Raw genomic sequence first — 21964 nt, forward strand, 5'->3', positions numbered from 1 at the left:
GAGAGAGAGAGAGAGAGAGAGAGAGAGAGAGAGAGAGAGAGAGAGAGTCAGAGTCTTAAGCAGGCTAGCAGGCTCTTGGCCCAGCACAGAGCCCAAGGTGGGGTGAGTCTCAAGATTCGTGATTCAAGATCATGACCTGAGCTGAAATCAAGAGTTGGACGCTTAAACCAACTGAGCCACCCAGGTGCCCCTTTTCTCATCATCTCAACTTTCTTGAGATACAATTCATATACCGTATAATTCACCCCCTTAAAGTGTACAAATCAATGATATTTCGTGTATTCATGGAGTTAAGTGACCACCATCATAATCAAATGTTTAAATATTTTTGTCACACCAAAAATAAACACTGTGCACACTCTCCATTTACTGCCCAAGATAATCACTGTGTAACTTTTTGTTGATAGCTTGATCCTATTCTGGACATTTCCTATAGATGGAATCATACAAGTGGTCTTTTGTGACTGGCTTTCCTTCACATGTCTTCAAGGTTCCTTCACGTTGTAGCATGCGTCAAAACTTCATTTCTTTTTACCAATAAATAATATTCCATTGTAAGAGTATACCACATTTTATTTACACGTGTAGGGGCTGATGGGCATTTGAATTCTTTCTAGTCCTAGGCTATTATTATGAACAATGCTTCTATAAACATTCATGGGCAAGTTTTTTTCTTAATTTTTTTTTGACATTTATTTATTTTTGAGAGAGAATGAGACAGAGCATGAAGAGGAGAGGGAGACACAGAATCTGAAGCAGGCTCCAGGCTCCGAGCTGTCAGCACAGAGTCCGGCACGGGTCTCAAACTCACAGACCATGTGAGGACTCATGACCTGAGCTGAAGTCAGATGCTTAACCACTCAGGCACCCCTACAAGTGATTTTTTTTTTATGTTAATCTAGTATCCAAAAATCTCCTGAGCTTGTTTGTTAGTTCTGATAATATTTTAGTGGATTCCTTAAGATTTCCTATGTAAAAAATCATGTCATTTGTGAATATAATTTTACTTCTTCCTTTCCATCTGGATGCCTTTTATTTCTTTTTCTTGCCCAATTGCACTGGCCAGAACTTCCAGTACAATATTAATAGAAGCAGAAAGAACAGATAGTGTCTCATTTCTGATCTTAGGAAGCACTTAGCCTTTCAACGGTAAATACGATATTAGCAGTGAATTTTTCATTGATGTCTTTTGTTGCATTGAGAAAATACCCTTCTATTTCTAGTTTGTTGCCTGTGTTCATTATGAAAGTGTTTTGAATTTTGTCAAATGTTTTTCTGTGTCTGTCAAGGTGATTATATAGTTTTTGCCCTTTATTCTGTTGACATGTTGTATTATACTAATTGATTCTTTTTAAAGTTTTTTATTTAAATTCCATTTAGTTAACATACATCGTAATATTCGTTTCAAGTGTACAATACAGTGATTTGACACCTACAACACCCAGTGCTCATTACAACATGTGCACTCCTTATCACACTAATTGGTTTGTTAACTGACCTTATCTTTAGGGGAAACCCCACTTGGTCATAGTATATAATAATTTTTATATATTGCCATATGTGATTTGATTATATTTTGTTGAGGATTTTTGCATCTATAATCATAAATAATATCAGTCTGTCATTTTCTTGTGATGTCCTCAAATTCAGTGATTTTTGGTTTCTGCCCACTCAGGTGTACTCCTGAGCCTCTACAGTGAATTCTTTATTTTGGTTATCACACTTTTCAACTCCAGAATTTCCATTTGGTTCTTTTTAGTAATTTCTGTCTCTATATCAGTATTCTCTGTTTGATGAGTCATTCCCATCATACTTCTCTTTAACCTTTCTCTAGGTGTGGTTTAGAGCTGGGCACATGAACCAAACCAGGTCAACAGATGTGTCAGGAGATGTGTCAATGGGTGTGTTTGGCAGGTGGGGGACAGAAGATAATCTGCTTTCTTCTGAATGATAGGGGTGTGGGTATGAAGTCTAGAACTTCTGAATGATGGGGGTGTGGGTATGAATGGTAAAACATTCTGGGGATTAAGCCAGTGTCTGTGAAGGAGGTCAATGATAGGCAATAGCTGAGGAAAGTTGCTGGAATCCTGATGAAGTCTTTTTTTTTTTTTTTTTTTAAAGATTTTATTTACTTATTTATTTTGAGAGAGAGATGGGGAGAGAGAAAGAATCCCAAGTGGGGGCTCTGCACTGTGGGCACAGAGCCTGATGTGGGTCTCTATCCCATGGACTGTGAGATCATGACCTGAACCAAAGTCCAATGCCTAACCAGCTGAGCCACCCAGGTGTCCCAACCCTGACGATGTCTTACTCTCTGAATCAAAAGCATTAAAGTCTTCCCTAGTTAAGACATGTTCAGTTATGTAAGGCTGGAAATACCCCTTGTTAAGAGGACTGGTGAATGAAAGTATCCAGTAGTTTTAAGTAATTAAAATACTTTTTTAATGTTTGTTTATTTTTGAGAGAGGGAGAGAGATAGTGCAAGCTGGGGAGGGGCAGAGACAGAGGGAGACAGAGGATCTGAAGCAGGCTCTGTGTTGACAGCAGAGAGCCCAATGTGGGGCTCGAACTCACGAACTGTGAGATCATGACCTGAGCCAAAGTTGGGTGCTTAACCAACTGAGCCATCTAGGCACCCCAGTAATTAAAACGTTTTTGAGAAGGAGTCCTCCTAAGTAGTGAGAGAGAAACACTGTCCCATAGTGAGTTTTGTCATTGTATTTGTCTAACTAATATCTGTTGTGGCTTTTCCTGATACATTGCTTCATGTGTATCATTTTGGATCATATGGATAATTTTCATACACTAATAATTGAAACAGGAGAGGAAAAAAATGCTACTGAATCTACAGCCATAAAATACAACAGCAACATGGACCACAACTCATTTTTAAGAAAAACATGGTATATTAGCTGATGAATATGCAAATCTTGAAGATTTGGCATGTACAGTATTCGGTTGCCAATGACCTTGTTATGCTTAATTCAACTTAGAACAACTGTTCTTTCCCTTCCTGTGAGTGGGCACCAACTCTCTCCTTGCCCTAAGACAATTTCTTGGGGGAATGGGCATTTACAAACAGTTCCAGAGAGGGAGACAACAGTATAAAGACCGGCAAAGGGAGATACATAGATTTCCTGAGCCTGTTTAGCAAAAGGCAGAAAAGCAAAAGGAAAACATCGAGCGTTTGATGAGTACATGGGAATGGCATTAACAGGAAAAGAGAAAAAAAGAACTAATGCATTGTATGCACTAATCCGGTAAAGAGGAGAATATAATGATGGGGAAATACATTGGATTTCAGAGAGAAAATAAACCTTCCAGAATTTTTGTAGCCTCATTATGGTTTTTTTTTTTAAATGTTTATTTGTTTTGAGAGAGAGAGGGAGGGAGGGAGGGGCAAGAGAGAGAGGGAGAAAGAGAATCCCAAGCGGGCATTAGGCTGTCAGCACTGAGCCTGATGCGGGGCTTGATCCCAGAACCCAGCCGTGAGATCATGACCTGAGTGGAAATCAAGAGTTGGGTGCTTGACTGAGCCACCCAGGTGCCCTGAGCCTCATTATTTTTTTAGCACTAAGCAACCGTAGAATTTTTGGGATTACCAAGTGGGAGCTTTGACCTCGGTATTTAGGGATGGTTTTCCATGTCTTCGATCCATTTTTGCTGACTCTTTACCCCAACTGTGAGACATGTTGGTTTCTCTCTTCTTGTGGCACACAGCTTGGTTTCCTTTTTCTGGTTGTTACCAAACTGGTAGGTTCTTTCCCTACTCAGTACCTTTGGCCAAATAGTCAAAGAAGCAAACAGTATCAAAGGCAAGCAGGTAATTTACCCAATGGGAGAAGGGAGAAGGGGAGCTCATGCTCCAAGGGCACAGAGAGGCAGAGGGGGCATAAGTTGGGCTGGTGGGGGGCCAGGATGTTTGATGGCAGCCAGATTCCCAGAAAGGGGTGGAGATTTCCAGGAACTTAGGCCATGGCCCTTTCTCTTTCTTATTCAGTCAGGGGTTTCCTCTCATGGTGCCCCAAAGGAGGAGACCTTAGTTTGTTAATGTAGTGTAGTGAGGGAATAATGTGAATTTGGTCCACATTGTCCGCCATATTGGGTCTGTCTGGTTTGATCTGGTTTCTGGTGGTCTCTTGTGATCTGGCGTCAAGCTCATCTGGGTAGGAGCACCTGTAGAGAAGGTACTAGAAAAAAATAGCCTTTAAATTTTATTTTATTTATTTTTAATTTTTGAGAGACAGAGAACATGAGCAGGGGAGGGGCAGAGAGAGAGGATGACACAGAATCTGAAGCAGGCTCCAGGCTCTCAGCTGTCAGCACACAGCCCGGTGCGGGGCTCGAACTCATGAACCATGATATCATGACCTGAACCGAAGTCAGGCACTTAAACGACTGAGCCACCCAGGCACCCCAAAATACAGCTTTTAGACAAATTCTCTGCTAGGCTCTTTGAGACTCTTCTGGTGACATGGCTCTCCCCACTCTTTGGCATAAAGGAAGAAGCAGTGAGAAGACAAATGGCTACAGACAAGTTCCTCCAAGCCAGGGAGGGAGCCTGAGCCTCCCTTATTACAGAAAAAGGCAAAATGGGCTTGGTGTACTTTTCATTGCCCTACAGCTTCTACTATGGGTCAGGAATGGTGGACCTGCCATCAAACTAGGCAGAAAACTGTGTGTGATTGGACCAGAATCTCTATATTTTTTACAGTTTTTCATGAGGCACCTTGGACCTGCTTGCGTACAGCGCTGCCATTTTATCCACACGTGTGTTACATCCACAGAAATTATCCTGTTGAACAGATGAAGTTGACAGGAGGACAATAGTCAAAAATCGCAGATTCCCAGTCACACCAGTGAGGAAATGTCCATGAGGCCATCCAAAGGCGGTGAATGGTAGTGATAAGCCACTACTGTCCATTCCTGGACGACTAGTAGTAGAGTACAAGCCCGTATGAGTAGGTAGAGTCAGCAGGCCATCCCCAGCTGTGGACGAAATGCTAGAAGAATGTGAAACAGACTCAGCAGACAGACTCACAAGGCTGTGTTTGAGGTCTGGCCACTCCTCGGCTACTCACTAGCTGTGTGACTTGGGGTAGCCCAGGCACCGCATCACCCGAATTACCCTTTTCTATAAAATGGAAATGATAATGAAACCTTTCCCCTTTCCTACCTTCCCTAAGGGTTCTCATGATACAGAAGTAAAATAACATAGAAGCAACTGCTTTCTGCACTAGAATGTGCTGGGACACCTGGCTGGTTCAGTCTGTTGAGCATCTGACTCTTGGTTTTGGCTTGGGTCAGGGTCTTGTGGTTAGTGGGTTTGAGCCCCACGTCGGGCTCTGTGCTGGCAGTGCATTGGCGCTTCCTCTCTCTCTCTCTCTCTCTCTCTCTCTCTCTGTAAATAAATAAATAAATAAATAAATAAATAAATAAATAAATAAATAAATATCTTATATACATATATATGTATATACATATATGTGTATGTATGTATATATATATACATATATATATATATATATAAACTAGAATGATTTGAACTGGATTTAAAATTTTTTTTTTCAACGTTTATTTATTTTTGGGACAGAGAGAGACAGAGCATGAACGGGGGAGGGGCAGAGAGAGAGGGAGACACAGAATCGGAAACAGGCTCCAGGCTCTGAGCCATCAGCCCAGAGCCTGACGCGGGGCTTGAACTCACGGACCGCGAGATCGTGACCTGGCTGAAGTCGGACGCTTAACCGACTGCGCCACCCAGGCGCCCCTAAACTGGATTTAAACTAGGATTGCTGCCCTTGAAGGGTTTGTTTGGTTTGTTTTTAATGACTTTCTAGATTTGGATGTGTGTTTCTAGCTGCCAAGGGATATCTGTTTATGAAATTGCAAGCTATCTTAAAAAGACTTATCCTAGTCAATAATTTTAGCCTGGTGTTCACCTATTTAATTATGTAACAGGGTTCACTTCTAGCAAAACTAGTATATGTTCTTCTTCTTTTTTTTTTTTTTTTGGCTGGCGCTCCTGAGACTTTGGCAGATTGGCCAATTAGCAAGACAGAGATGATAGTAGAAAAAATTTGGAAAGTTAATGAAGTTAATGAATAGTCCCCAACATGGTAATCAGCCCCTGAATAATGGCACTATGGCTAAAAATTAACAAGACTGTCACCAATAAGCTCATTCAGGTCTAGACACTTTCTGATCATGATGCAGAAGTATAAAGAATACTTATAATGATTATTCTAATGTTTTCTTCAAATGCGGTTTATTTCTTAGGAGGTAGGATAATCTTTGGTTTAAAAATGACTGCTCTTGGGGTGCCTGGATGGTTCAGTCGGTTAAAGCATTGACTTCGGCTCAGGTCGTGATCTCACAGTTTGTGGGTTCGAGCACTGCATCAGGCTCTGTGCTGACAGCTCAGAGCCTGGAACCTGCTTCGGATTCTGTGTCTTCCTCTCTCTCTCTCTGCCCCTCTCCGGCTTGGGCTCTGTCTCTCTCTCTTTCAAAAATAAATAAATGTTAAAAAAATTTTTTTAATATAAAAATAAAAATAACTGTCCTTATGGCCTCTTAATTGTTCTGTTTTGGCAAATGTGGACTTGTTATTGTGCTAAGAAAATAACTCTGGTATTACTGTGATTCCTCACTTAGATTTACCACTAAGCAGACTAAGTTCAGACAGGCTGTCTTTTTGCAACCTCTTTGTTTGGCACCAACCAAATAATTTTCTCATGTGGGCAAAGGAAAAAGAAAATCTCAGAAAAAAATTTATTTTGTAGGTCAAAGTTTCCCTCAGATTGTAGGTACCAGATGCCCTGGGTGCCTGCCTCAACTGCTCTGATGGCCTTTGGAAATAGACCAGAAGTATCCAAATTCAGGGAGTCTTGCTTTTGAAGGCACAATGAAGGGGGAGGGCACAAATAATTCCTGTGAAAAAGAGAATTATCAGCAATGGCATATGCAAACCTGCCACTTTTTCCAAGCCCCCCCATGTGGTCTGGGAAAACCCTTCTTCTTTTTTTTTTTTTTTTTTTAATTTTTTTTTTAACGTTTATTTATTTTTGGGACAGAGAGAGACAGAGCATGAACGGGGGAGGGGCAGAGAGAGAGGGAGACACAGAATCGGAAGCAGGCTCCAGGCTCTGAGCCATCAGCCCAGAGCCCGACGCGGGGCTCGAACTCACGGACCGCGAGATCGTGACCTGGCTGAAGTCGGACGCCTAACCGACTGCGCCACCCAGGCGCCCCGGAAAACCCTTCTTCTAAGACACCTAGTAAGTGTGTGTGGGCGGGTGTGGGGGGTGTTATGTGTCTGTGCATATTCACAAGCTTGGGAACGTGTTCACAAATATGGGAACAAGCATGTTCACAAATACGGGAACACAGTTCTAGTCTATTCCAAACAAACAGGTAATTTTTCAAAAAATGGTACTGGAAATCAAGGAAGGCATCTAATTGGTTAGATTTGAAATGCATTTTGTGGATGAGTATGACCTCTGGTGTTAAACTAGAGAAATTCCAGCACTTCTATATCTTCATGGCAGAAAGAGAAGCAAATGTAATTTTCCAAAAGCTTATCCTTCAGGGGTTCTGGGGCTTGTTTTGTGACCTTTATTTCCAACTTTCTTCATCGCTTCCCTCTCTTTCCCTCCTGGGTGTTAGAAATATAAATGAGCATCTATTACATGCACAGCACCATCCCTGTGGAAGGACATTGTCTTTGTTGCTCTGTTTGACTTTGCTTCATGTTTCTCTATAATCCTTTACAGGAAAAAAAAAGGCAAAATTATGATAGACAGTTTTTAAAGGTTTACATCTATATTTAAGACTCATTTGTTAATTTTATAAAGAGGAGAACAATGATGGAAACAGGAACTTCTTAAATGTGTCACAAACCAATAGAGTAAGATGCCCCCAAACCAGCAGATTATGAGGACACCCACAAAAAAAATGAAACAAGAGGCTGTTGGGGGCATCTTGAGGTTTTTCATCATCGTACTGAGGAGAGGATTGTTGTACTCTCCACACACGGTCATTTATTAGCAAGGTGACTTTTTTTTGGGTGTGTGTGAGCAGGTGATTCCTTAAAACAGAAAGATGATATACCTCTGATTGACTTCTCTCTCCCCAGTCATGGCGAGTTCCATGTTATGATTTCATGAGCTTTAAAAAAAAAAAAAACAAACAAACAAAAAAAACCCAGCTGGGTGGAAGCACTATCAATCTGAGTTTTGGTATTTTGGCAATTCCTTATACTGTGGGTCAGATCTCCACTTCTCTCTTACTGTATGCATTCTGTCCTCCCCCTGAGCTCCCTTTGTGAGCGATGGGAACTCCGTACGTCATTGCCATAAATCTTAGTCAACGCTCTTTGTTTCTGTATGATTCATGGTACTGCACCTAATCTCTAACCAAGGCATAGAGATATACATGGCAAACGACATGATACTTTGTCCCTGTTGTTTTGTGTATGGAACCTCTCTTTGAAGCCTTGAACTTGCTATTTGAGAAAGTCAGTGTGATACATAGAACACAGCCATTCCTTATGGTGTTTTACACCATATACCTTACAACCTTTACCTAATTTGCAGCTGGCAACAATTGTGATATTTGGGGAGGCAACTATGTCCTCTTTTTTCTAAATTTATGAAAGGTTAAGCAAAGTAGTGATTTACCGTGGTAACCCTTCCTTGAAGAATTTAATTTGTAAAAAAGAATCAAACTTTTCTCTTTTTTAAAATGTTTATTTTGAAAGAGAGCATGCGCATGGGGGAGGGTCAGAGAGAATCCCAAGCAGGCTCTGTGCTGTCAGTGCAGGGCCCAATGAGGCACTCAATCTCACCAACCCTGAGATCATGACCTGAGCTGAAATGGAGTCTGCTGCTTAACTGACTGAGCCACCCAGGCATCCCCTGCATTCGATTCAGCTACACAGAGCAACTGGAAGAAGCCTATAGAATGGGTTATAAAGTGAAAAGGACTGTATGATTGATTTTGTGCTTGAGTTGAATTTTGTTTCACCCCAGCAGGTGAATCACTTTTGATTTGGAAGGCTTCATTGTCATTTGAAATTCAGCTCATTAGAATTGCTTGCAATGGTCATGCTCACCATGCAATTCATGCACTATCTACTCAGCCACCCCAGCGATTCGATGACTTTCAGAATTCTAAACATGTTTTATTGAATTGCCAAAAATCATGGGAGATGATAAAAACAAAATGCTGTCTCCACTTTTTAGCTATTCAAATTCTACGCTTGACCAAGGCTATTGAAAACTGTCCATTGTGAGAGTACTCAGTGTCTGAAGTCGAGGTCTATGGGCCTAAAAGCAACCCTGTCCTTTTCTTCTTGTGGATCTGTTTACTTGCACGTACAAAACATTAAAATTGTTTAACCCGTGTCCAAAGGATATCCTAAAATGAATTATTCACTCCATGGCATTGAAAACGCGCACACACACTGTGAGGACTAGGTACCTGGTAAGCAACTTCAGGGCAGATGTCGAGTAGAATAGCAAGAAATTGGATCCAGCTGAAAATTCCAATTACCTAATGAGGGTTATCTGCTTACACTCCAATTTCTTGGTCTAATTCATTATAATATTGATCATAAAAATCACGCTTTAAAATTACGATTTAAAACGGAAACAAATATTCAGCTGGCTAGTGTCTGCCATTTCCTTCCTCGGGGAGACGGGGATTTCAATTTACAAAGAAAAACGAACTAGAAGGGCTTAAGACCGAACAGTCACAGCCCTCGAAAAGGGTCCCCTACTGCTTTGTGTTGGTATATCCCCTAAGAGAAGAGCACATTGCAGGAAATTGGTGAGACACAAAATGCCATTTTCATGGATTTATTAGAAAGTAAATAATTATACCCGACTCCGGCCAAACTCCAGCACTGTCCCCGGAGTGGACATTCAGCCGGAGTTGTCGTTATTAATAATTTCCCAGCCAGGCTGTAACTACCGGTGCGAATCAGCCCGCTCCAGGCCCCTCTCCCACCCGCCGCCGCAGTCAGGGCTCCGCCAAGGAGATGCTCGGTGTGTGCGCATCAGTGACACCCGCCTTTGCTTTGTCTGTGCTTTGCAGGTGGGGAGGAGGAAGAGGAACAGAAGAGGCGCTGGCGGCCGGCGGCCGCTGAGCAGCCCCCGTACCCTCGAGCAAGCCGCCTCTCCACCGCCGCAGAAGCCAACGGACCTACCCATTGGGGAAGCCAGAGGGCCAGAGCGCCAGAGCCCGGGGACCCGGCGGCCGGGGGCGCCAGCCCCTCATGTTCCGCGGAAGGCGCAAATGTGAGCGGGCGGTAGCTGGGAAAGCCCTCCGCCCCCGCCAGGGGGACCCGGGAAGCCCGAGCGGGCTCCTCCCGCGGACGGTGGGGATCCCCTCCTCCGGCCCCGCCCCCATCCTCCCCCGGCCCCGAGTGCCAAGGCGGTTAACCCTCCCAGCGCCGCAGCGCACTCGGGCCGGAGCGCCGCTCAGCCAATCCCGACTCCCGGGCCCCGGAGCCGAGCGGCGGGGGAATGATCGCGGCGCGGGGCTCGCTCGGAACTCGCAGCGGCCAAACCTGGGCTCAGGCGCCGGGGTTCTCCCTAAGCCCTGCTGCACTGGCGTAGCCAGTCGCCAAACTTTTTCCTCTCCTAAGCGGGTGCCCCCGCAGTTATTTGGCGGGCAGCCCGCTGCCCACTCTCCGCGGGACGACTGGGGAGAGGTGGGCGTGAGGCGAGGGGGCTGCTGTTCTGCAGCCCGGCGAGGCGTGCACGCGGGCGGACGAGTGGCAGGGGTTCCGCACTGTCCCCGCGCCTGACCCACTGCTGGGGTGGCCCAACGTGCTGCAGTGCCCGGCGCAGGTGATCTAGACTGCGCGTCCGGCACCAGCTGGGGGTGGGGGGGGCGGCGGCGAGGGAGGGAAGGAAGGAGGGAGGCAGGGACGCCCCTTTCTTCTCTTTTCCCTGCAGCCCGGCCGCACTGCCTGGGGCTCCCCAGCCGGGTGCTGTTCCCAGGCGCTCCCAAACGGCAGGTGCCCCCCCCCCCCCCACCCCCACTCTGCCCTGGCCTGCGCACCCCAGGGTTCTCATCCTGCAGATTCCCTCCTCCCCATCTCTCTTTCACACACGCGTTCCCCTAAGCCGCGCGCGCCGCAAACTCAGTCTCGGTCCCCGCAGGTGATGTCATGCCCATTGTTTTGGTGCGCCCGACCAATCGGACTCTCCGCCTGGATTCTACCGGAGCCGGCATGGGCCCTTCCTCGCACCAGCAGCAGGAGTCCCCGCTCCCGACCATAACGCATTGCGCAGGGTGCACCACCGCCTGGTCTCCCTGCAGCTTTAACAGCCCTGACATGGAAACCCCATTGCAGTTCCAGCGCGGCTTCTTCTCAGAGCAGCCGCCGCCGCCGCGCTCCTCACACCTGCATTGCCAGCAGCAGCAACAGAGCCAGGACAAGCCGTGCCCGCCCTTCGCGTCCCTCCCGCACCCTCAGCACCACCCGCACCTCGCGCACCAGCAGCCGGGCAGCGGCGGCAGCAGCCCATGCCTCCGGTGCAACAGCTGCGCCTCCTCCGGTGCCCCGGCGGCGGGGGCGGGGGCGGGGGATAACCTGTCCCTGCTGCTCCGCACCTCCTCGCCCGGCGGCGCCTTCCGGACCCGCACCTCCTCGCCGCTGTCGGGCTCGTCGTGCTGCTGCTGCTGCTCGTCGCGCCGGGGCAGCCAGCTCAATGTGAGCGAGCTGACGCCGTCCAGCCATGCCAGTGCGCTCCGGCAGCAGTACACGCAGCAGCCGGCGTCCGCCTCCCAGTACCACCAGTGCCACAGCCTGCAGCCCGCCGCCAGCCCCACGGGCAGCCTCGGCAGCCTGGGCTCCGGGCCCCCGCTCTCGCACCACCACCACCACCCGCACCCGGCGCACCACCAGCACCACCAGCCCCAGGCGCGCCGCGAGAGCAACCCCTTCACCGAAATAGCCATGAGCAGCTGCAGGTACAACGGGGGCGTCATGCGGCCGCTCAGCAACTTGAGCGCGTCCCGCCGGAACCTGCACGAAATGGACTCGGAGGCGCAGCCCTTACAGCCCCCCGCGCCCGTCGGAGGAGGTGGCTGCGCGTCCTCCCCGTCTGCAGCCGCCGCCGCCGCCGCTTCGTCCTCAGCCCCGGAGATCGTGGTGTCTAAGCCGGAGCACAACAACTCCAATAACCTGGCGCTCTACGGAGCCGGTGGCAGCGGCAGCGCTGGAGGTGGCGGTGGCGGCGGCGGCGGCGGCAGCGGGCATGGCAGCAGCAGTGGCACCAAATCCAGCAAAAAGAAGAACCAGAATATCGGCTACAAGCTGGGCCACCGGCGCGCCCTGTTCGAGAAGCGCAAGCGGCTCAGCGACTACGCGCTCATCTTCGGCATGTTCGGCATCGTGGTCATGGTCATCGAGACCGAGCTGTCGTGGGGCGCCTACGACAAGGTAGGCGCTGGAATCCACTCCCCCCCCTTCCCCCCGCCCCAGCTTTCCGGGGCCACGGGCCGGACGCTGGGTGGTTGGGGTAAGCACTGGTGGGAACTCTCTGCCGGCGGGTCCGAGCCTCCTCTGGATGGTCGGAGGTGCCCGCCGGGACGGTGAGCACTGCTCGGACGCACCCCTGATCCTCCAGGCAACTCTAGGAGAGGAAGCCTTTCTGTGCGCAGCCAAAGTTCTAGAGGCAGCGAGTGCCCAGCTCATTTGGGCACATTAAATAAGTAGCTCCAGGAGTCAGTGGGGGAAAGCCTGCTCTATTCTTTTATGTGTGCTTGGGATTTCAGAGGCCCCTTTCAACCCAAAGCGCTTAAACTCAGCAGTAACTCGCTCTCGGTTTCCAGAGCCGGGATCTGCGCTTGAGTCTGTGATGGCGCGGATGCGCTGCCTGGCCATCCGCCTGCCCTGTTCTCCTCTCCCTTCCCTTTGAGGCCAAGTGATCTGACAGATCACAGAGCCAAGATAGGTACTCCCCTCATCCCCATCCTCCTCCTGGGAGTTCGATTCCACTTGCTGGGGACTGACTGACCCCCACTCCCGGAAGGTGGTCAAAAGTACTTGTTTCTTAAAAGTGCTTCTGTCTGACTGTGTTGCAGGCGTCACTGTATTCCTTAGCTCTGAAATGCCTTATCAGTCTCTCCACAATCATCCTGCTCGGGCTGATCATCGTGTACCACGCCAGGGAAATACAGGTAACTTGGGCTCTGCTATTTATGAATGACCCAGAGCGCTGCCGCCTGCTTGGACAAGCAAGGCAGCTTTTTCCAAGCCCTTGTGTCCTTGCTTGAGGTTACAGAAGACACACGCTGTAGTCTTGCGTTAGCACCTGACCTGTTCTTTCAAGAAGTTCAAAACAAAACAACACAGCATGTTAACATGCAGTTGCCTCTGGGTTCTACCCTTTAAACCTTTAAGATTTCCCCCTCTATTCTTCAGGTAGATACAGTTCTCTATATCTGTATTTGCTTTCCTTAAGGCCAGTTAGGTGCTAGCCTTAATCGGTAGGGTAAATAAATGTGTATTCTTGATTGGTACACCCACTCCCAGTGGGTGCGTCATTACAGAAGACAGGGTCCATCTCTGTACAGTATTTTTTATAACGTAGACATTAGAGAAGAAATGTCTCTTAGAAGAAAATAAGCACATGTTATTCCTAGCTAATATATGTAAATAAGACATGAGAAAAACTCAAACTCTTTCCATATCCCCAAACATTAAAGAAAAAAAAAATCTGTTCTAAGGTTAGCATACAAATTCTGTATACGTGGTAGTTGGGTCGATTTTTAGCTACAATCATTACATTGCCTTCTTTTTTTTTTTTAATATCATTTAAGGGCAAAGGCCACTGCCCTTGTGAGCAGCCTTGTTAGGAAATGTTCTGTTTAAATGCAGCCAGGAACTCTATTGTTAGATTTGGCCATTACTAACAATTTCACAATCCTCATATAAAATTCGTGGGTCATCTTTGAGTTGTTTACTTGGCTGTAGCCTTCTGTCAGAGGAATAGGAAGGTTTGTGAAGTAAAATAACTAGAGTTTTCAAAAATTAAGCAGGATTTTCCAGTTTGGAATTTACACTGATACGTATTTTCTGATTTTTTTTTTTTTTTTTTTTTTGTGGGGGGAGCAGTTGTTGAGTATTTTTTGGAACTATTAAACCCTCACATTTAGGATACTTTCCTTTGTAGTTGCCTTTAAATTTAAAACATCATATGGAACTTGCCATTTATATGATTGAGCGTTAATTATAAGTTAAATCAGTTTTAGGTTAGTAATTAGCAAGCACATACCAAACATGGAAGAAACCAATTTTAACTATCATGCAAACAAAATAAAGACACCCCTGGCCCTAAAGGGGCCTGGAGAATTCCTTCATCCTACTTTAACATTTGCAGAAACTTGGGACAGTGCCACTTTGAAGGGATAAAGTTAGTGAATCAAGAGTGAGAATATTCAAAGGTAAGTCATAAAACTGTACTGGCCGAACAAGGCGAACGCACATTGGAACACTTTAATAATATGCAGAGGGTCGTTTTAATTCAGTGCTTGTGATTGGGGGCTTCTGAGATTCTTTCGGACATTTTTCTTTTTGAAGAAAAGTGAGATCACGACCTGAGCTGAAATCGAGAAGTCAGATGCTTCACGGACAGAGCCACCCAGGCGCCCCTCTTTCGAGAACATTTTTTAGCGATACTAAAATATGACTTGACACATAATGAGCATAGCTTCTTGTTTTGACTTTAAGAATAGACACTTGGAGCTGGGAGGAACAAAATAGGACTGAATGGTCCTTTGACTCAGTTTACTGATGAGGAATCTGAAATCGTAAGGGGTGAGTAGATTGCCAGATTGCCCAGCAACACAGGGCAGAGTGTGACCAGACCTCCAGCGTCTAGTCCAGATAGCTTCTTTGTCCATGTTTTCTCTCTAAATCTAAAAGTTTGGAATATGGATAGGTTCAATGTATTAAAATCTTCTCAGGTATTTTTTAAAAAATCAAGTAACTGAAAACAAAACTTGGGGACTAGAGTGGTTTTACTTCATTCGTCCTGGAAAGAGAGCTTGCTGGTGTGTTTAGTAAGCATTGGCTTTCTCACCATTGGGCTTTCCTTCTGAAAAGCACACAGCTACATGAGCATTCTCTAGGGAGACATTGGATGATATCAAGAGCAGTGTCTTCTGCCTGAAAACACTGACTTTTTCAGAATCATCGGGAGGCTTTTGTAAATAACTTAAAGGACTTTGTGAGGAGTGGCCACATGTTAATTATGTGTTGTTAACAATTTTTTTGATACCGTATTAGCACTCTTGAGCCTTCTAGAAACTAATAAAAATACAAGGAATCATATTTTTAAAGATTTTTCACGCTTGGAATTCCATTCACTGGCTCGCTTTGAGGACTATTTCCATTTCATAAATGCACAGATCTATTGATTAGAAGATGTGTGGCATGGGTGACAAAATTGAGGACATGAGTTGTTCCTCTAAAACTTGTAAGCACAGTGAACTTCTCTACTGTTCAGGCGATGTAAATATCACAGGATGTTAGATTTTTAAAATTGGGTTTATTTTATATGATATATAGTTTCTGTTAAAGCAGCCACACTGAAGAGAATTTAAAGATAGATGCCCGGGTAATATCATTTGGTTGTTTTGGGTGTCGCTTTTACACTCAGCATTTTATCTGAGGGCGTTTCTTCCTCATGCTGAAGCTGCAAATTCTTATCTGAGTTGCTTTTAAAATGTATAAATTGGGGAAAGGACTAAATAGACTAAATACACTTGAGGACCCTGAGCTGGAAGTCAAGAGCCAGAAAAACACGTACTAATTTATTGAGATAATAGAGTTAGTGGTATCACCAAAGTAGTTCACCCTGAAGCCCAGTGGAACTAAGTAAGTGCACAGGTTTGTGCATATATGTATGGAAAATGAAGAATTGTTTGTTCTTTCTTTCTTTCTTTCTTTCTTTCTTTCTTTCTTTCTTTCTTTCTTTCTACTTATTGATGTCACTGCTATAGGTGTATTTCTTTCATAAGTTTTAAGCAAGTAGGAGTTTTTCAGTTTACTGTTAACAGTTCCAAACATACTGAGTTGCCCTGAGTGAAAGCATTCAGCACAGGGGTTATGTTGCTGATCAGAGCATGTCTTTGGATGTAGCATGTGGTCTTAAAAGACAGGTTTTTCCTTTTCCCATTTAGCATACCAGCATGATGATTGGATGGTGAGAGCTAGCTAGTGTGGGTTTCTGGTACATGGTATGATTTCTCACTGCATTCAGGCAAAGCGTGATAGCCAGAGTTCTGGCTCTCTGTCCACCGGAATTGCTTAACGAAGCTTGGGGAGGCCCTGACATTTCCATGGAGAACCTTGGAAAGTAAGTCAGTGTGACCTTTTATAAAATGTTTATACACACTCTGGCAAAATAAGATGGTTCAGGTGAGTCATGGTCGGAAGTGCCTGAATTAAAATAGTGTGATGAGGAGGCTTTGAAAGAACAGAGCTCAGTGCATTGCAGCTCTGGTGTCGTTTTCAGTACCACAGACAGCTCAGTGCACCCAGCCTTAGTTTGTCCTTGCCACTAATTACTTGAATACCCCTCCCCAACCAAAAATGAAATCACTGTGTGTATGTATGTGTGTGTCAGAATGCTTCCATAAAATCAGATTTAGTGGGAGCAGTTTTGCAGCTGAGTAGATATTAGACTTTTTTTTTCCAGTAGACATTTGGCTTTACTTTCTATATATCCATTGGCAAAGCCAAGGCAGCAACAACAAAAATAAACCCTGACCCCGAGAATGAATGATGAATAAATAAACAAACTTCAGTAAATGCCTATGTATCACAGTCTTCTTTTTTTTTCCAATGTGAATTTATTTATTTTGAGATGGGGCTCTGTGCTGTCAGCACAGAGTCCAGTGTGGGGCTTGATCTCATGACCATGAGATCATGACCTGAGCTAAAATCAAGAGTCGGATGCTTAACCAACTGAGCCACCCAGGAGCCCCCACAGTCTTCTGAAAAAGGAAAAACACTGTAGGGACTGCTTTTATATGATTCGGAAAGGTTACTCTTCTTAAGTCTCAGGTCATATAATAGGAAGAACAGAGGTAGATGTCTTGTGACTTTCCTTTTTGCCTCCTCTCCTTCTCCATGGGATTGGGGGCATGTCTTTGATGGAATAAGTACCCAGTCAAGTTCAAATACCCTTAAAGATTATCAACATCGGAAAATTGGAATGTAGATTCCACTTCATCTTTGCAACTTCAGTATCCTTGAATTTCTTGTGTGGAAGCAATTTTAGATGAAATAGTTGCTTAGTATTTTTCAGAGAGACAAACACAAGATTCTAAATTGGGAAAGAAAGCCCCGTGGACCTCCATCTTTCTGGGTCTCATGGAATTTGGAAGCACCGCAGGTACATACTTGAAAGTTGAAAACATTTTTGGTTGATTCTTGTCTCAGTAACAGTATAATTACATAAGTAGCATTAGAGGAAACACTCATAGTTCTTTTGGTATCTTTTGCAGTGGGATAACTAACTCTTTCTCTTTCAAGTTCACTTTTCAGTGATGGATGACTTAGACCTAAAACTGGAAGAACAGAAATTAAACATTCTTTCTACTTATGCATCTAGGCCACCCAAAGGAGGAAGGAGTGAGTGAGGGCAGGAGCCTTGATCATGTCTGAAGGCTGTGGCTGGAGAGGCGTGGCCAAACACCCATTTAAGCAGACTCTGCCTTGCCTTGGGGAGCCTGGGGAGAATGCTCCCTTACCCCCTCCTACAAAGAGAAGGTAGATGCTTCCAGACCATGCAGAAAATATGGCATAGAGTTACCATTCTTACTCATAAAATAATAATACATGTAGTAATAAAACAGTACAGGAGAATTTAAAATAAATGGGATAGTCACATTTCATATACTCTCAGACCTATTCTTGAGGGGTGACCACTTTTAAGTTTCTCATATACTCTTCCAGAATTCTTACAAATGACTCTTTAGATGTGTTGAGGTACAGACAACCCTTGCTTTTATTCCTTAATATCTGTTGGAGGTTTTTCCTCATCAACACATAGAGGCCTGTCTCGTTCTCTTTTAGCACCGGAATATTATCCCATTTTATGGCTGTACCGTGGTTCACTAATAGGCATTTTGAGTTTTCTAGGTTCTTGCTATTATAAGCAATACCACAAATGAATGTTCTTTTGCATACTGACTTTAATCTACTAATTAGAGTATATGCATATGGTAAATATCCAGGAGTCCGATTGGTGAATCAAAGGGAGTTTGTGTTGTAAATTTTTTTTAAGTTTGTTTATTTTGAGAGAAACAGGGACAGCATGAGATGGGGGAGGGACAGAAGGAGAGGGCGAATCCTAAGCAGGCTCCACACTGTCAGTGCAGATCCCAACGCGGGGCTTCAACTCACGAAACTGTGAGATCATGACCTGAGTGGAAACTCTGTTCAAGAGTCGGTTGGGTCGCTTAGCTTAGTCCACTGAGCCACCCAGGTGCCCCAAGGGCATTTGTGTTTTAAATGGAAAGGCATTACCCACCAGCCCTTCCAAAAGAGTTTATACATTCACTTCTTCCCCACACTTTATTCCTCCACAGCGTCATTAACCCTGGAGATTACAAAAAGGAATTTTAAATATCTTTGGCTGTTTGAAGTTCAAAAAGTTCATTTGCCTGAGAACAGATTTTTTTTTTTTTTTTTTGAGAAAAATTTAAGGGCAAAGCTTATGGCCTCCAAAGCTTATTTGCAACATTGCGTGATATCTGGTGGTACCTTATCTGCTGACAAATAATCACGGGTAAAGATGCTGCCACCAGGGGCGACTATTTGTCACACGTTTTAATGTTTTTACTTAAAACATTTAGAGATGAAGGAAGCTGAAAAAGGAGGGCTTGTGCGTGGGTCCTGAGGTCTCTGCTCTTGTCAACGAGGTAGATGAGGATTGCGGTTTGACTCCAGAAGATAGAGAGGTGGGGAACTCGCCTGAATTGCTTTGTCCTGTGGCGGACAGCTCCGTGGCTGATACCTGCATTGCCAGTAGCTTCTACATCAGTTGTAATGGGACTCTCCGACCCTTTGACTTCACGTATACGCTGTAGTAACGAAATCACTCAGGACTAATTTTCTCTGCCTGCCTCTGTAAAGATCGCTGCATTATTAATGGGTGTGACGCTAAATAAAGCCATCCTGGTGTGTTTACAGAGCAGCGTCACAAATGAATGGAGAGTGCAGCTTTAGGTTTACCGCAAGAGGGTTTCCTTGATCTGCCAGCTTGTTTCTGGGCCACGTGTTTGTAGAGCTTGGAAAGAAGGGCACCGTGGGTTGTTCTCGTCCCCAACCACATCTGGCAGGCTACGCAGAGGGAGCCCGCACTGATTTCACTTCAGGAAGTCACTGCTGGGCAGGATATCAAGTGGTTTTGCGGGGCCACTTTAGGAAAAATTTCTGCTCCAGAAAAAATAATAGGCTGTCTGCTACTTTGGGAGTGTATTTTTAACCTGAAACTCCTTACAAATTCTGTTTGTAAAACCAGAATCTGCATGGAAGGGATTATCTGGCCCAGTATCCCACCCTGCATGGGAAATCCCTTTCTGTCATCATAGATGAAAGTGGTCACCCACCTTTCTGCTTGAACCCTTTTCCCGTGAACCGCAGTTTGTGCCCACAAGGCTGGCTGTTCCAGATGGCTGTTAGTTTTAGGAAGATTTTCTTTACATCGAGGTCAAGTCTGGTTTTATTCCTTTCTTGCTTCACATTGTAAAAGTTTTTGAGCCTTGCACATAGGATGGAGAATAAGGACATTCCAAGGACACAGGGTTCGGGAAAGAGGGAAATATTAAGAAACAAAATCCTTGGAAGTCATGATCAGTGCCAGGAAGGGGATAGAAAGGGCCGAGGTAGAACATAATAGGAGGTGTGGGGGGTAATCACAGCAGACAGGGTAATCAGGGGAGCATTCTCTAAGGATTTGACTTTGAAACTGAGGCATGAAAGAAAAGAAGTCGTCAGCAGTTGGCAGAGTGTGTGGGAACAGTTTGTGCTAAGGCCTCGTGACCAGAAGGAGTTTCCTGCACTTAAAAAATGAGAGCAAACCAGTGTGGCCCAAGAGGGTGGAGAATGGTACTGGGTGTGGAGTGACAGGGATGTAGGATTGTGATATTGAAAGGTCTTGAGGCCTTGATAATGATTTGGAGATTCTTTTTTCTTTCCTTTTTTTTTTTTTTTGCAAAGTGCATGGCCTCGAAGTCATTAAAGAGTTGGGGCACCTGGGTGGCTCAGTCGGTTACGCATCTGACCCTAGACCTCAGCTCAGTTCATGATCTCACGGTTTGTGAGTTTGAACCCCATGTGGGGCTATGCACTGACAGTGCAGAGCCCGCTTGAGATTCTCTCCCTCTCTCTCTCTGTCCCTTCCCCGCTCATGCACATAAATAAATAAATAAACTTAAAAATATTTGAAGAGGAGGTGGCAGACTAAGCTTTAAGGAAAAAAAAAAAAAAAACAACAGAACATTTAAAGCACGGGAGAGTCATGACCCAACTTGTTTAAACAGACCTTTTGCTGATGTTCTGAGCAGACTGGTCTGGAGATGATCAGGAGGTTCTTGGGAAGCCATGTCATAGTGAGAGATGTTGAGGAGTAGTCTGTTGAAGGTGGAGTGGACTTCCTAGCACCGTGTTGGATGTGACAGGTTAGGGCAAGGGATGTCGCAGGGACAGATCCAAGGTTTCTGGTCGGAGCAACTGAGCCTATGGTGCTAGGAGGGGAAGACACACATTTAAAAAAAAATTTTTTTTAATGCTTATTTATTTTTGAGAGAGAGATAGAGTCGAGCAGGGGAGGGGTAGAGAGAGGGAGGCACAGAATCCAAAGCAGGCTCCAGGCTCTGAGCCATCAGCACAGAGCCCTATGCAGAGCTCGAACTCACGAACCACGAGATCGTGACCTGGGCCGAAGTCAGACGCTTAACCGACTGAGCCACCCAGGTGCCCTGGGGAAGACACACATTGAAGGGTAAAGATGTGGAGGCAGGAGTTTGTATTAGCAGAGAACATTTGAAATGCTTCTGATGATACAGAGTTCTGAGGAAAAGTCTGTAGTGGAACTTTAAATGGGTGTGGTCAGCGTAGAGACTTTTTTTTTAGAGAAAGAGGGAGAGAAAGAGCGTGAGCTGGGGAAAGGGACAGAGAGACAGGGAGAGAGAGAATTCTATGCTGAGAGCGTGGAGCCCAACACGGGGCTCGATCCCAAAACCTGAGGTAATGACCTGAGCCGAAATCCAGAGTCAGACGCTCAACTGACTGAGCCCCCTTGACACCCCAGTGTAGAGACTTTTTAAAGCCACGGGGATTGGTGAAGTCATTGAGCAAGAATAAAGATGAGGAAGTCAAGAGTTGATCAGCATCTGACATCTATAGGTTGTGTGAAGGAGGAACAGAAAAAAAGAGGTGAGGTGAAGTGTCCCAGACGAGCAGATGGCAGTCTTGTAAGGAGGGGCGCGGTGCTATGTATCAAATGCTGTGGAGTCTGTTACAGTGGGGTAGAGAAGTACCTTTTGGATGTGGCAAATTTGAAGGTCATTGCTGACCTTGACGCTCAGTTTCAGCGGAGTGGTAGAGACAAAAGACGACAGACTGCAGTTTCCAGTTTAGCAGAATAAATGGATGCCCCCCCCCCACCTTCGTAGAATCACAGAGCAAACATTGGTTAGTTCCCCTTAAATGCCCTCCTCATTAAATAGTCCCAGTTTCTTTGAATGTTCCTGATCAGACTTACAATGTCCCTGATCATATTCTTCTGTACTTGCCCTCTGTTGCTGAATTCCCTTTCCAAATAAGAAAGTTAGAAATGTACTCAGCACTTTCAGATGGGATTGTTAACATCCTTTGTCAAAGATGCCACATGGTACCGACGGTTGTTGGTCTAAAATGGTCATTGCTCACACA

The 21964-nt window shown here is 45.3% G+C and overlaps 1 protein-coding gene across 2 annotated transcripts in view; it reads left to right on the forward strand.

Moving 5' to 3' along the window:
- Positions 1-21964, forward strand: part of KCNN2 (potassium calcium-activated channel subfamily N member 2) — a 477937-nt gene that overhangs the window by 306307 nt on the left and 149666 nt on the right. For both annotated transcript variants that reach the window (XM_040444258.1, XM_040444259.1), the window contains exons 3-5: positions 10096-10298; positions 11169-12454; positions 13099-13194. In XM_040444258.1, coding sequence (XP_040300192.1) covers positions 10277-10298; positions 11169-12454; positions 13099-13194 — 1404 coding nt within the window. In that variant the 5' untranslated portion in view covers positions 10096-10276. The remainder of the gene's footprint in view (positions 1-10095; positions 10299-11168; positions 12455-13098; positions 13195-21964) is intronic.

Source organism: Herpailurus yagouaroundi, unplaced genomic scaffold, assembly GCF_014898765.1.
Source record: "Herpailurus yagouaroundi ecotype Mexico unplaced genomic scaffold, PumYag 192, whole genome shotgun sequence".
Lineage (NCBI taxonomy): Eukaryota > Metazoa > Chordata > Mammalia > Carnivora > Felidae > Herpailurus > Herpailurus yagouaroundi.